This window comes from Pseudomyrmex gracilis, unplaced genomic scaffold (genome assembly GCF_002006095.1).
Source record: "Pseudomyrmex gracilis isolate BER0280 unplaced genomic scaffold, ASM200609v1 scaffold_83, whole genome shotgun sequence".
NCBI lineage: Eukaryota > Metazoa > Arthropoda > Insecta > Hymenoptera > Formicidae > Pseudomyrmex > Pseudomyrmex gracilis.
This window is the reverse complement of record NW_018020667.1, coordinates 600461-617471: the sequence shown is the minus strand read 5'-3', so window position 1 is coordinate 617471 and position 17011 is coordinate 600461. Positions and strand designations below refer to the sequence as shown.

The following is a 17011-nucleotide window of genomic DNA, read 5'->3' as shown; positions in this document are numbered from 1 at the left end:
GTGTGTGTGTGTGTGTGTGTGTGTGTGTGTGTGTGTGTGTGTGTGTGTGTGTGAATATCTCGCTTCACAATCGGTCAATTTTTTTGAAATTGCGTCAGTAATTGTAAATCATCATTGTTAACATTCTATTTAAGTTTTATTAAATTTTATAGAAAAGTGGTTTTGCACGGGAATCTTAAGACAAACGAGAACTTACAGTGATTATAGAATTGAGAATCGCTCTCACGAGAATTTGCCGCTTCTGAAGTGGTTATCTTATCATGAACGCGACCGCCACGTGATGTCACGATATACGCGCGAATATGAACATACACACTCTTTTCACGTCGCGCACGCTTATATTTCTAATTGAATACTCAATCGCGATCTCTTCTTCTGATCGCGCGACAAAGAATGCAGCGATAAAATTAATAAAATAATAAAAATAAAAAACTTGATTACCTTAACTAAGGTAAGAGAATTTATTTATTAAAACGAATCTTTAGAGTGAATAAATGCAAGTTATACCGCGCGCAAATGCGTGGTTCGCAAATTGCAAACAGCGAGCGCGTCACCTAATAAATACATTTATATGCATACATTTGCGTCTCTCATTGCGTTTGCGTCTTCCATTGCGTTTGCGTCTTGCGATTAATGTAAAACGACGATCTTTTGATATTTATCACAATCGCTATTACTTTCCCTGTATTTATTGATTTTATATAAGCAGTATCAATTAAAAGCGGATTGTGATTACTTTAAGTAAATCTTCACTCTGTGTATATATGTATATTATATGTATACATATATGTATATAAATCGCGTTTTAGAATAGTGCCGAGAGAACACAAACGGGCACAGCAGAAAATTCAGGTGAACGTTTCCCGACGCATGGAAATCGTCGATTTGTTTACGTCGTGTAACGATTTTGCAAGAAGCATCTCCCCGTGCGAGTAATTCAATTGCACATTACGAAAACGAATTATTTACGCATGTCACAGAGAACTACGGTCGCACTTGTGCTCTCCGCGGAGTTATTATGCGCACATTGTTCTCAATCACGACCACGTTGCTACCTTAAATTGCCGTGGAGTTTCCACGCATTTTCGCAACGTCCGCGCATAAGTCTGTTATTTTCTCCACAAAACGCTTGGATTCCATTTCTACAGTCCCACGTCGAACGATGCGCGTTTTTGCTCTGTGACATCCTACATTACGTGTGACAATCCCATACATACGTTGCTTAATTAATCAATCATCGTGTGCGAGAATGCTCAGAATTATATACGTAGTATAATAGTCTACTTCTGTCACGGAAAAAAAAAAAATTGATGCGCGCAATCTCTCGCCGGCGGACGCGAAGCGTTTCAGTTACATCAACTGTCGGTTGAACATTTTCGACGCTCCATCGTAATAGCATTACATTATCTCACATACATTACGTGACACGCGTAATTTATTTAAACCCTGTGTAACATTGCTATCAAATGTAATGTATACGTGCTGCCGCGAAACAACGCACTTTCTCGTTCGTTTCTCAAAGAACGAAGAAACCGAAAAAAAAAAAAAACGGTTTTTTATTTAGGTTGTATCCTAAGGGATAGATAGTTACTCTATCCGTGTTTTCACCGGCGATGTGTTGGTAGTTCGGCCTGAATTCCAGAGAAGAGGAATGTTAAGAAAGCATCAGAGAAGAGAGGGATAAACAGTCAATCAGTCGTACAGAGACCGAGTCTCTCTCGTTCCTGATGGCAACCGGCACAGCGGTCGTTACCTTGCCGAGGTGGTGGTACCTGAGCTACAGGTGGAGGGGAGCAGAACACACCTGGACGACTTCCTGGCCGGAGTGTAAGAGCCTCAGTTCAGTCGGGGAAGAACGTTGTTCGACATCGGTGTATATATCGGTGCGGTTCTTGCGGGTAATCGCAACACCGTCAGCCCACAACCCTCTCTGCGAGGAGGTTACTCGAGAAGCCAAAGTTGCCGAATTCGCGTTTCAGTGCTCGGCTAAAATAAAAAGAAAAGAGGCAGCATTTTTCTCTCTCTCTCGTACACCGAAATGACGGTTCTTTCGCGGTGCGTATGGTGAATTTTTGACCAGAAGAATTGATCTGAAGCCGTTGTGACGGGGATCCTGTTCGAGATTTCTCAAAAGTTTTTTCAAAAGAGACGACATACCGAGTGGACGTGACAAAATTGCAGTTCTCACACGGAAGGTCGCGGTCCACAATTATGGAGCCCAAAATCGTGATTTGCTTCTTTCTTCTCGCGCTGATCGCTACAGGTACGTGTAGCTGAATCTAATTTTTTAACCTTTACCTTAATTATTCTCTCCTAAAGTTAATTATGCATCCAACGTGCCGTTTTATACCGATTGAGAAACACGCATTAATTATAATTTGTACGACTTGTTTCATATAAAAATCAATTCTTGACAAATTTATTTTTTTTATACACGCACACGTAAGATCTATAAACGAAAACAGAAGAATGAGAAATTTTGTTGTGCATATAAATTTATAAAAATGTAAGTAATTCGCCAAATATACAGAATTAATTAAAGTCTTTGATCAACGGCGAAAAGTAAAATACAACAAAACCCGATGTGAAAACGGTTATCTTGATGATAGCGTGGAAGAACGAGCATTTTTCCACAGAACGTGGTTAAAACATATTTTCTTAGAAAATGTTTATGACGATGGATTCTCAGCACATTTCGTGCAAAGATGGGTTAATCTCCCGTGGAAAATATAATAGCTTATTAACGCACTCTACGGCGAGCGATTATAATAATCATTATACACACCGTACCCCACATTCACTTTGTCGCTTTCTAAACGCTAACAAATTTAATGAGTCCGACTGATTATGAGACAATGCTTGTACACGCGGTTTGTAGCGACATTCTACGCTTCACGTGCCATTGAAGCGCACTCCATTTTACGGAACCGACGAAACTGCCGCGCTAATCAGGCGCGCGTAACAATACGGCGCGCTTAATCGACTGTTCGTTATAAATTGACTCGCTGATGAAATTAGTGTCAGCTTTCGAATCTCGTTCGAGTTACTATGACAAGTCGCAAAGTTTAACGTAATGTTAACGAATGTTTTCCGAAGTCGGAAAGTTATTTGATAGTTAAATTTGGTAGTTAAATTCTTCGAAAACAGACATGGGTCTCCCAGATCCACTCCAAAATTGCGCATCGGCGTTTCTAGTAAAACTTTGTTTCTTTCTTACATCTACAAAACTACAAGAGATTTTTTCAATTTGTTTTTGTTTAGTGACGCAGAATCGTTCAAAATTTCGATGAAAAAAAAAAACAAAATTGAAAAAATGTTGAATTTTCACGGAGATATTCGATTTCAAAGTCGCGTGGGTCTCACAATCTGTCCAACAAGTCGTCATTTTTTAAGTCTCTGTCCGCGAAGAGTTAATTTCATTCACGCGCCGTGTTTATCACATTTTTTAATTCTACGTAGTCTTTAACACGCTACGCCGTGTATGAATATGCGCGTATGAGTCGTGTATGAGTCGCACATTGAATGTACACGTAATATGGATTAGGCATATATAAATGTTCTTAAATAATTTCTAATAGCATCGCGCGATTCAATTTAAGGTCGAGATCATCCCACGCTAGCTGCGTTATCGAACTCAACCGCGAATTAACCGAAGCGCTCGATTACGCGCAATTTGCGGAGACGAAGAGAGCGGTGTTTGAAAATCTCAGCAAAGGGTTACTCGCTAATTAGTGACGTGTGTAATGCGTGCGGAGCATCTATGCGCGCATCTTGCGATATAGAGTTCTGCACACACCGATTCCTCTTTTTATCTGATCTGAAATTTTACTCGGCACCGTCGCGTGACCGGTAAATCGGATCTCCGTTCCAAGCATCCATTTAAATAACGACGACTGGTGTAGGTTAAAAAATTTGTCTCTGATTCTACACGCAGTTTCTCGAAAGAGTGTGCGTGTGTATATAAAAATAATCTCGTTAAAATCAAATGAAAAACAATTCTCGGAACTTTCTTAACTAACGCACGTCGCGCGAAGAGATGAGATCTCGTCTGAGGCAAATCTCGAATCTCTATCTTTCGTCCGGTTAAATGAGATAATTTTTCAATGCCATCTTTAACGAAGGCTACAGTTATTTATACCCGCGCTAACTCGCGTCTCAGATCATCATGTCTCTACATTTGTTATTAAATGCGCAAACACACACACACACTCACACTCACACACACACACATGTCTTTTGAATGAGAGAATACGCGCGCGTATTCCCATACGCGCGCATCTAATCGACTTTCCACGATCCTCCGCTTGTTTCTATTTTTTTTTTTTTCACGGCGTGGAAAGTGCGAAGCGGCTTACATCGCCAACATAACGTGTGAAAAGTTGGCGAGGATTCACGGCCGACGCGCGTCTGCGGCGAGCTATATCGTGAGGAAAGTCGTTCACCTATTTTCTCGCTGCCAAAAAAAAAACACTACGATTCAGAAAAAACTACGTGGAAATTAAATTTCACAAAACGTCTCGCAAAATACACGCGCTGCGTATGTTTTATGCGCGTAATATCGTAATGCAACAATCGGCAGCTTCTAGTTTTGCATCGGCTTCGCAAATTCGATTCTTTCCACACAATTTTTGTTTCACATTTATTACAAAGTATCGACATATCGATGCGAAAGTCGTGCAATTTTATTGAACGCCAAACAAGACTTGAGACTTCTTTTGCGCAGCAAACCACAAGACCTGACTATGTAAATAGTCGGATAATATGTCAGACAATATATAGTAGTTGAAGTTTAGAATAATGAAATCTCAACACATGTCTCTTCGATATAACATACATCAATTGTATTACTCATTTGAACAATAGAGTAAAATTGTAATAGTCGTATATATGTTCACTAGATGTTTTTCAAAAATAAGACACCACATATATCGTTAACCGATCGATTGTGTAACATTACATAGGGTTATTATTTTTTCAATGCAAAGCGTGTGATAAGTACGAGCGATTTCACGATGTATGTGTGTCTACGTTATTTCTTTACACGAGCTTCCTATGTGCAATTCTTTTCTAACGAGCAGTCGATGGAAGAGCAACGTTTTCCTGGACACGCGAGGGATAGATTTTCTCTCTTTCTCTCTCTCTCTCTCCCAGTCGTTGGTCGATTTACATTTAGCTCTAATAACACGTGCGAGAGACTACTTCCTCCGCGGGTTAACGACCGTATGATCATATCTCCGCGGAAAGTGGCGGTTACTCGCATTTCCCACGTGTCGCCGTACGCGTCAAGCGCAATAATTTTCTTTTTCTTCTACCGTCGTTCCGCGTCTCTCCTCGAACGATCGATCGCTCTTCTTCAATCGTCCGTTTGAGTCACATCCATAGTTATTGTACTCTTCCCCTCTCTTCCTCTTTGCGGGATACGGATGTTATTTCCTGTTGGAAAACTACAAGATCGATGCGGTTGTTATCGTTAAACCGATCGTTGGTGTCAAGTATCCGGCCGGGGGAACAGGTTTCATCGTTACGACTTCTCATGAAGTCACTCTTGCTTGCCAACGAGATTGATATTTATCACGTTTTGATATTCATATATCTCCGCTTCAGAAGCGCGTCCTACTAGAGTTAGTTACAATAACGTATATTCGCGCGCGAATTAATACGCGTAATGACGCGTTACGAAGATTACATCAACGACATCGCTCGATCGCACTTTTCGCACACTCGTAAGATTGCTGAGTCGTCAACGCTGAATTTGCATACGGATGCTGTAACCCGATTGACGGACCGAAGAGAAACGTTTTTTTTTCCGCATAAAAAATAAAAGATACAATTTAATTAACACAGCCGAGCGATCGCACTACTTTTGATTCAAAATTCACGCTCGTATTCGAGTCGTGTTGCATGTGTGAGCCCGGCGCGTACGTACGTATTTACGTACGTACTTGTGTGACTCACACGCGTATCGTGCACCACGAAAACAAAAGGATCGTGTGTTGTTTAATTAACCTGACTTGGCACCCAATTTCCCACAATTCCGCGAAGTAACGGGAATGTATACCTGGCGAGCGAGCGGGAGAGAAAAAAAGGCGAGTCTGACGTGTATGTATGTGTGTGTGTGTATGTGTGTGTGTGGCGTGTCTTTTCTCTACTACTTATGCCCTGATTCTCTACTTTTTTTACGGTACGTGGGCGAAGAAACCCTAAAATGCCGTGTTCTTAACTTGCCAACTCCGAGCTCGATGAGTGCAAGTAATCTTGAGTGATCGCACTCCTTAGGAATCCCTTAAGGGATATCTTAAATATATAACCGCTGAGTCACCATGACCGACACTTAAACTTTTTTCTATTTATTTGCGTTTTTAAAAAATAATTTTGTTGTTACATTATTTTACAATGTATTTGGAATATAAAAAAACGCATAATAAATTTATTTTTTGTTACAAAATTACATCTACATTAGATGAAAGTTGTTATAAAAAAAACACATTACAAAGTCGAACATTTCTCTTTATAAATTTAAAAAGTGAAAGAAATATTGAAATAGTTTTCTTGTACCTTAAATAAATGTTTAAGTGTGGATCACAGTGACACGCAGCGATGCGACTGCTCCGAGCATTTAACTTCACAACAGAGAAACGACATCACGATAAGATGAAAAGTACACCTATTTATCGGTGTGTAGGAAAAAAAAAGATCGCTTTTACAATCGTACTTATAATTTTAAAATAATTGCAGTTAAAACGATAGCGTGACAATAAAAGAGAGAGAGAGAGAGAGAGAGATTCTATGTAAATACATTTCACTAGATAATTCCGCGGTATTTGAATGTTAACAGAATGCTCTCGACCCCGCGTACACGTTGACGACGTAATCGCACGTTATTTCGTTGTAATGAGAAATGCAGCGGGATTTTTACGCACAAAAAAAAAATAGTATCAAATTTGAGAGTAATGCCAGTAATCCGCTAAATGTATTTGTCACGGTGGTGTGGCAAGATGATAGACACATACAGTACGACAATCGTTTCGTTTTTAAGAATAACGGTGAAATAGCGGTGACCTGATATTTACACCGGAATAACTTTTATCCTTACCATGCGATTTCCGACGCGTTGTCTTTATTCCACTGTCCCACATAGGCTTATTTACTCGAGGCACGTACTACTTACCATTGTGCATATATTTTGAACACGTGTGTGTGTGTGTGTGTGTGTGTGTGTGCCTGTGTGTGGATTGCACGAACGGCAAAACAAATTTTTGCGCATAATCCTTATCGCGAGAAGAATACAAATTAATAAGAAGGATAGAAGGAAAGACAGAGAGAGAATGTGTACATGTAACTTTGTAAAGTATATCAAACTCGTCGAACTCGTATTTCCAGAAAAAGAGAAGGAGAGAGGATGATTTCTATAATAAAATCGATCGTTCCACATGTGTAAAATACGATTACTTGATTAGCTACAATTACTGACACCGATTCGTAAATCTCTCAGCTTTCGTTGTTACTTTTATTTAATGTTCGTGTTCTCTTTCTCGGCGCGTATTTTGCTAACTGACTATTACGAGTCCAATTAGACCGTCCGGTTTATTTTTTAAGCCGGGTCGGGGATTAGAGCGATCGGAGTCTCGGACGATTGGCGTATCGCTACAACTACAGTTCGTGTAAAAACGCACAATTATTCTGACAAATTACATCTCGCTATAAATCATTTTACTCGTATCTGTTAATTAGATACGCTCTTTTTTCGTACATCTTTACTCAATTGGCTTAGCGGAGCATTTTTTTTTTTTCGAATAGAAATGTTGTAGTAAAGCTTGTCTAACGGTGTTTGGGTTATTTATATATATTTGTAACATTATTTTCAAACTTAACTCTAGCCACGTTATTTACATTTTCAACTTAATCTTTCAATTGTTTAAATTTCTTTTAATTTTTATACCGCCGGCGCGACATCTCTTCGACAATAATCCGTAGCAGCGAATAGCTCGTGATCGCTCGTTCATTTTTCCGCGTTGTGAGACGCGGCCGGGTTGTTCTAATCGATTTCTCGGTAACTCTGCGATCCACGCGGCTGCGCACGTTGATGACGATCATGTACAACGCGCCGGCAGGATAAGATGGTTTTCGAATCAGACCTCGGCTTGAAGTTCTGCCCCGGTTTGCGGCTTAACAATTACGATGATGCCAGCAACCTACATTAGACGGATATAACGAACAGTTGCCGTGTTCGCGGCGACGTTTGTTTCAACGATATAACACGAGAAATAGAATTATCTTATGTATTAACATTCGCGCAATTTTGTTCGGACGGTTTCTCGTACAGAACAAAAATCCAAACAGAAAAGACATCATTAGGACGTTCGTTAGATGTGTCGCACGGAGATGTGAACATCTAATGAGGATTTTGTTCCGTGCGTATTTATTATTAAAACCATACGTTTATTAAAGTTACGGCTATGTTCGCGAAGCGGTTACTTACTCTGTAAGTATCCCATTCCGAGTGCGGGTTATAAATCCGCTGGCTGGTTATTTACTTTTTTTTTTTCACATGGCGCGTGCTCGTACACTGCGTCTTTGGGAACACGAACATGTAACATGCGTAATGTAACATGAAGCGAATAACTCGCGCACCTGCTTCTTGTTATCGTTACGATCTTTATCGGTTCCGACTACTTCCTACTCTACACGCGCGAAAGATACTTTCCTATCCGCTCGATGACGTAAATATTGAAGAGAATCGAACATCGAGTATTCACAAATCTTTAGTTAAAAATTATATTATTAAAAAAATAAAGAAAGAGAGAGAGAGAGAGAGGAAGATTAGATTATAGAAATCTTCATTTATATTGCGTTCTGGAAAAATCCCCTCAAAATAATGCAAAACAATTGCAAAATAAAAATATAAGTAAAGAAAAATAAAGAATAAGTGGGTATAAATTAAAAAAAAAAGAGAGAAATGTATGTAACCATTTTTTGTGCTGACTTATCTTTATCAGACTGTAACACTTCTCACCCGTATGCATTTTCAAATTAACTCATAACTGTATATCTTACTCTTTAATATTCTAAGTGGCAGTATATGAAAAGACCGGCTCGATGGTTTCGCGGTCTGAGTGCAGAGGCTGCTGCGAGCATGTAGGTTTCCGAGTACCGAATCCGTTCAACACCTAAGATTTTTTCCGAACCGGTATCTTTCGAATTGAGTTGTGATGTTAATTGATTCAGCGAACTGAATCGGGTCTCCAATAAGCATTACTACTTGCGCTTACTTATTTCTCTGCATCTCTTCTAATGTAAAATTGTTTCTTTATTTCCGCAGCTTTATTTCGACAACTAAGCGGTCGATAATTCTAAACTTTTTTTATAGTATTCTTATAACGTTGTGTGAAAAAGAAAAGAAAAAAACTATAAAACCAACATGGCGCGAACGCGCAACTTCCGAACTCCTAGCACCCTTTTAGCAATATAATACGCAAAATTAATGACACATGCGTATACGTGTACGTAAAGTGAATTTTTTCAAGCATTACTTTCGTTGTTACGCGGCACAGCTAAGGATTGTCGCACAATCGATATCTCTTTGCGAGAGATTTTTTAATCTACTTTTGTTTCTTCTTTACAACGCACTCTCTGATTTCACGGAAAAACGTGAAATAACGCGCGCTATAGAAAAGAAAAAACGCGACTATTCGACGCCAACAGGTCGATTATTTGCAGCAAACTAATGTTCAATGAAATTAACGGGGCTCGCTTGCAGCCAATGTGCGCCGTCTTGCGCTTCCTTTTGCCATTCTTGGCGCACGTGTCCGACCAGCCGCGGATTTTTCTTGCCGGCACGTTGCGCACAACCATGTTAAATATGTTAATTTGAACAGTGTGCGAACCGTTACGCAGTAACGCTTACGAGAGACGTCAATTCTACGCGCGGAGAACAGCGCGTTGTTTATTCAAAACAAAATCACATTTCTTGAGAATCTGCATTTTTATCGCGCCAATTTAGGCAAGTTATGCGCGCGACGAAGACCGACCGCGCGTTCAGATCAAGAGATCAAATCGAGAGAAGATGTAGAACTCGGCCTCGCGATCACACAACGTGAGTGCGAGTTCGATAAAGCGTCGAATTTAGTGGGGAAAAAAAACCCAATCTTCACCCTGATCTCACCGTTATTACATCGACTGTGCGAACCGAGCGTAATTCTTTCGCGCAAACGCTTTGCAAGGCGTTCAGTCTTTTACAAAACGTTTTGACTGTTTCACGTAATAAAACGTCTTCTGATGTAACGTTTTGTCTGGAGTTGCACGCAGTTCTTTTTTTTTTTTTTTTTGTATCTCAAAGTCAACGACCCTCACGTGCTCGCGCCGCCGCCGCCGGTCGTAACTTCCGCTTTCGCGATGTGAGCAGTTTCTTTTTACTTAATTTCGATGCATTCGATGCGTCCGTCTTTGGCCGCGGCTAGACAATACTATTACCGATGCGTGTCGAGATGCGAAGGCGATTTCGCTAATGCGCAACACGCGTCTTCGTCTGTTATATTATTTGAGAAACGTTCGCGAGACTTGCGTCTCGCACGCGATTCTCGCACGGGTCTTACGCAACGTCTACAAAGCGCATTTTGGACTTCGCATCGTTGAGAACCGATGCGTGTGTTTGTTAAAAAAAAAAAAAAAAAGTTATTTTAGTAAAAGTCCGAACACGATTGGTTGTTTTTTAATTTTATATTATGAACAAATTTTGCAAACATTTATCTCGACCCCGAAGGTTGGAAATAAAGACCGCATCTGAAAACGTTTTCAAAATCTGTTTGAATGATAAAAAATTTTATATTGCGTATTTCTGCGAGTTTCAAGAGCAACGTTGAGATGAAGAGAAACAGGAACTTTGTTGAGAGTACAAACGATTATCTTTGAAAGACAATTATGATCAATATATAATTACACGCACACACAATCTCGATCTTGTCGCGTGCTTCGCGTACACTTCACCGAGAGTGTACTTCGCGACGCGCACTTGTGCGCTAAATTCTTGCCAATAAGAGGACAAGAGCCGGCAAAGGAATACGGAACGCGGTTGTTACACAAGATGACAAAGTGAAATTCGTCAAGTCGTTCAAGTTAACTTCCTCTACGAGCACCATATTTCGGATTGGCACATACCGACCAGGCGGGAACGTGCGCGCGCATAACCGATGACTTCCTAGACGATTGCGCGACCGACGCAGGATGTGAAGCCTTGCGTTATCGCTTTGATTACACGAACCTGAGCGGCAGTCGTCGGTTGTGTTCTGAAGTAAATTCTACTATCTCTCTTTCTCTCTCACACACGTGCAACAAAATATTGTGTAATTAATGGATTTACATTATTCTAAAATAAAAAATATGATTTTAGAATGTATTGAGAAAAGATCTTTTTTTTTAAAATAACTTAATATAAACTAAAAGTTTTACAAGAGAGAGAAGTGAAAGAGAGAGATCATTTTTATTAATATTTTTCTTACATACTCGATTTCAGCAAAGTCGTTTAAAAATCGCGGAAAAAATCATTTATACAAGCGTTGGCTTATCCGCGATGTCATAAAGTAAACTTTTCTGTCATTTTGCAACGTTGTCGCAATCGCACCGGCAGCGGATGTGTACTCAAGACCGGACCCCGGGTTTTTTCATCTGTCGTAGGTACGGAAACGCGAGTAGCGGTATAAAAAAAAAAAAAGCACTTACGCGAGTAAACGATTGGTTTCCTGCGCTCGCTTTCTTTCTGCGTTGCACGGAACATACGGAATTACATAAGTAAAAGACGATGTTTCGCGATCGGGAAAGAAGGATAACGCGCGAAGCGCGCCGCAAACGTCGCGTCCGGTGATCCGAGCTCTTTTTGCACGGAGGGAAGGTGACGAAGCTCTCGCCGCTCGTTGAAATCATCAGCTTGAAAACGGCAATCCGGCGATGAGGCAACGTCCCGCCTTGCCGCATCGTCGATGCGCGCCCGGGTGCGTGATGCGCCCGGTTGCGTGTCTTCCGATATGAGGAGATTGAAAAGCGCACGCTCGCGACGGCTCGCCAGAAGACGCGCGTTGCGCTATTCGCGCAATTAGTCATGAGAGATTGAATCGCGCAGATAGCCGAGAACGAGTATACCCGTCCATTGTGAGAAGCTAACAGCTCTTGCGAGAATTCGCGAGCGGCTATTTCAGGTGATTTTTCTACCACCCGAGGTAGAACGCGCGTGAAACACATCGCGAAGAATCGCACGCGATTGTCGAGCATACGAAAATGGGATTAAAACGTTCTTTCGTATTTTTTTTTTTTTTTTATTTTTATCACAACCCAGTAAACTCTGAAGAATCACCCGTTAAACGTGTACTTCCGACAAAAAAACATAATAGACAATGAGTCGTCGTTAAAAGAGGGTAAACAAAGAATCCGTAGATCCGCGTTGATTAGCAAGTTCCGAATAACTGTTGTCCGTGTGCGCACGTGCGGAAAGTAAAAGTAAAGCTTTGCAATGTTTTGTTTAGGAAATTGATCTTTATGTATTTAGAGCATGTATTTTTCTTACTATTTTAATATTAATAAACTTACGCTAATAATTTATTGTAGGATCTAATGGCGCCGGATGCGGTTATCCAGGCGCACCGGCGCACAGCAGCGTGCGTTTCACCGGTGCTGATCCCAACGACGTCATAGATGAGGAGGATGCCCTTCTTAAGGACACCACGTTGCCGGAAGGCACCGTGGCCACGTATTCCTGCGAACGAGGATTCGAGCTGCTGGGGCCAGCAAGAAGAGAATGCCAGGCTGACGGCACGTGGGAGCCGGAAGGCGTGCCTTTCTGCGGTAAGCAACATCTTCATTTTAATCGCGCGCAATTCAACTGCGTTGATTTTTTCCAAATTCTTTCTAAGAAGATAACGAGTTTAAATTGAATTTTATTTGAAAATCTGTAAATCAGCGATAAACAACTTGGCAAGTTCTCTCCCTTCCTCTCAAATATTCTCTGATCTAAATATTCTATTTATATCGTCCGACTGTTTTTTTTTTTTTTTTACGCGAATAATTACGTCAGCTGACGGGAAAATCGACGACATTTTTTGCGATATTTTGGGGAGGCAAGTGACCCGATTTCACGTGTCCTTGACCGAGCAAACTTGGCGACGGAGGAGATGCCGCGGCGGTGCGCGCGAGCTAGTGGGGGCAGTGCACCGTTAACTCTGAACCTGTTGCCACTTAAAGAGCGCCCGCGGCCTTCGCACATTCCTCTCGTGACGCAGGTTCATCGGATTCGTTTGGTTATCCTTGGGCCAAGTCGTTCGAAAAATTGCTCTTCCGACAACAACTCTCTTCCAAGAAACCTGTCTCTTGGCGCGTCTGTACGCGCCAAAATGTTTCCGTGTCGCGCCGCCATTAGCGTTATCTCTCGCGCGCGTTGTCTCGTAAAGAACGTACGTTTTTGTATTCTATCTTCTGCCAACGTAGAAAGGTAGAAACACCGATGAGTCGAAATGAAATGTTTCTTCTATTCGGGACGGAAGAGGTTACGCGCGGTGAAATCTTGAGTTGAGTTCAAGATGGCTGCTACGTTCATTATCCGCTCGTTTATACTTGACGATCAAAATATATCTTGTATATGTGTTTTCATATACGACCGCTTATGCTAATCCGCCGATTAGCTTCTCGCTCGGCGAGAAATGTCCGATCGATAATAATAAACGTCTCCGCATATATATTCCATAGGCAAAATGTTTGTCGCGCGGAATGCGCGTTTTCTAGCCTTGCGGTCTGAATGAGGTGACCGGTATTCTCCCGCTCCTGTTTCTCAAGTAAACGCGCTGACCGCAAGTATTCGAGATCAAGCGTTCGGATCGAATTTATATTTAAATTTTCACGGTTGTCAAGAGACGCGCTTAGTCAAAAGAAAATTACACGCTCGCGCGCGAATTTTCTTCTGCACGCGCGAGTCTCTTCTTTGAAATATGCAACATAGTGTTCAAAGAATTTCTTTTTATTTTAGTTTTTTTCTTAATCAAATTCTCTTTAAAAAAAAAAAAAAAAAAAAAAAACACGCTTTCGATTTTCGCCAACTTAGTTTGGTAACTTTTAATCGCACGGAAACGCGGAATCGGTAACGAGGTGAGGCGAGGTAACAGAGCAAATTGCGAACCGACCCCATTTCTATTTCGTCGGAGAGCCGTGCAATTAGCTTGACGATTGAATGAGATGCGCTCGCTTCCGGAAACGAGCGAGCGAGCGAGCGCGCGCAGCGTCTTTTCATTCTTTCTTGCGCACGTGCGAAGTGTATCGAAGTGAAAGAGCTCTTCGCGGAGAATCGCTTCGCGACGAGATCTCACGGCTACGCTTCGCGAGCTCGACGACAGGCCGAACTTGGTCCAGGATCGCGAGAAGTGGTGCCGTGACGCATAAGGTGGAAGTAGGTCGCGGCGCGCGGATTGTACGCGACTGTCTATCTCTTGTAAAAGAGAGTTTGCGCGCACACGAGCACGCACACACACACACACACGCGCGCGCACACATTCATATGCATCCGGAAAGCGCATATTCCGCTCAATTTCATTGATCGCTTCTGCCGAGCGTGATAACGCGAAAACGATTTTCGATTTCCGATAAAAGAGAAAAAAACAAGATCTCGCGCATTCCTGCGGTAATCTTCGTGCCTATTTCCCGAGGGAAGCGAACAAGAGCAAGTATCGTAGCGGATTAACGACCTTTTTTCACGTCGGAAAGATATTGTCGCGCGAAGATATGCGATATATTTCGACTATATCGCGGTGTATTTGTGCGCGAGATCGCACAATCGCCCACCCAAGACAAGTCGCAACAGTTTCTCGTGCGATCCGCCGACCGCAAGAATAGGGTTGCCACTTGCGCAGCTGTGCGTAAACTTGACTTTTCGAACGCGTATTTCTCGGTTGCATTCCGCAACAGATGCGCGCGCATACAATGATTTGGAAGGATAATTTTACTGCGAGAGAAAATTATAGAAAAAAAAAAAAACACAATATACAGGTATAATCTCTGTAATAGAAGTCTGTACACTGTGGGATATATTGCGCGTGATTATGATTATCGCGAGTTGGAAGGCACGTGTCTCGCGTGTCTCTCTCTTTCTCCCTTGTTACACGGTATCAATGGAAACGATACAACAAGAAAAACCATCCGCATCTCTGCGTGTATAAGAAATAACTGTAAATTACGAGGTAGACATCGCGCTCGCGTATATACGTGCATATATACATATACACACGTCTCGTGGGAAACGTGCGCGGCATATACGCGCGCTTTCATGGGGGGCGCTAGCCAGTATGTAGGTTTAGGTCGAGAATGCATCGATTATCGTTTTATGTGTCGTACCCCACGCCTACCCGATAGAATCTCGATTGCTTCATTAAAATTATCGCGCATGTCACAGACGCGTGTACGCGTGTACATCATGCGTTTGCCAAAGAATGCGCGTGCGTGTGTGTTTGCGTTCTTCATATAGCTTTGTAAGTTATGTACATGCCGTACGCGACGTTTAATAGAAAATTTTACGATAAGAAGAAATTGTTGCAAAAAATACTTGCAACATATTGCTGAGATAAACGTTCCAATGACCGGACAGTGCCAGTGGCCGGAACATTCACTAAAGAATTGAGTATTAGATATGCAAATAGTAACCCTTCGTAGACTGACATGGATCTCCCAGACCCGATCAAAATCTTTCAAACCAGTGTCTCTGGTAAAATTATTATTTTTTTAACGCTTATATCTTCGAAACTACGAGAGTTTTTAATTTGTTTTTTTTCTTTTAGATCGACGCAGAATTTCGTTCAAACTTTTGAACTTTAAAAAAAATTTTAAAAACATTTGATTTTCCGCGGAGATGTTCGATTTTCAAGTCACGTGGATCTCACAGATCCAGTCAGTCCACAAAGGGTTAATCGTTAACACTTGTCAATGTTTTAGATATTTTTTAAGATACATTTTTAATAACTTTTTAATTAATTCAATTTAATTTTCAAGTAAATTATATTCCAAATTAATTGTAGTTTCTAATTTTTCATATGTAAATAATTTTGTTACAATTACTTTTTTAACAAATTTCCATCGGTACTTGTCCGATAATTGAAACATTTACTTTGTATCTTGCACCGGCCATCTCAAAACTTCTTGCGCAATTTGACGTTTTCTCTCCTCTCAACGGGACGGCAAAGTTAGCTTCCGCACGAAGAATACAATTAAACCGGAGATTACCGACCTTACCGAATAAACCTGACCGCTATTTCCCAACGTGTTTTATCGGAATATCTTGGAGATGCGCTCGGCGAACGCGCACACGAGCGAACTTTTGATCCTTTGTTTGCGCACCCATGGGCTTCTGCATGCGATGCGCTCGTCTTGTCTGTGCATCTATCGCGATTGTTGCGCGCGAGATTACGCGAGATACTTCGGGGCCGTGGTAACAGATTGCATGCGGACTCTGGCGTCTCGGTGTATCTCAAAATGGCGCTGCGAAATCCTCACGTCGAACAATTTACGGTATACCAAAATAGGTGTTGCATACGTATAAGAAAGTTCACTAACACGGAGTGACACTGTAAACGGTAAACGCGCGCTTTAAACGCGCAGGGATATACCTGATGAGCTATTTTACGTCGATCTCGCGAGACTGTCGGAAGAAGAGATCGCGAAACTATATTGTAAATATTGTAAGCAAACTGGATTTCAAATGTCTAGCGGAGAATTTGTCGTTCGTTTTCTTGTCAGATCAAAGCTAAACAAATTCAATTCGCGGTTATCGATGTTGAACGTGCCGATCAATCTTCGCGCGCCATTTACCTGGATTACTTATGAATTCTGTTCTCGTAGAAGTTCTGACGCGATAAAATTGTCAAGCTGTTTCAACCTAGTTTGCACACTCAATACAAATCAATCTTAGATAAAAATATAATCTATGTCACACATTAATTCATATAGCTTTAATTGATATATTAATATTATAAATATTTATATTATATAA

General features: G+C 41.3%; 1 protein-coding gene across 1 annotated transcript in view; it reads left to right on the top strand.

Moving 5' to 3' along the window:
- Positions 1-1842: 1842 nt before the first annotated feature.
- The window catches only part of LOC109855186, a 25569-nt gene continuing 10400 nt past the window's right edge, over positions 1843-17011 (top strand). The window contains exons 1-2 of the mRNA XM_020429100.1: positions 1843-2263; positions 12595-12831. Coding sequence (XP_020284689.1) covers positions 2212-2263; positions 12595-12831 — 289 coding nt within the window. The 5' untranslated portion in view covers positions 1843-2211. The remainder of the gene's footprint in view (positions 2264-12594; positions 12832-17011) is intronic.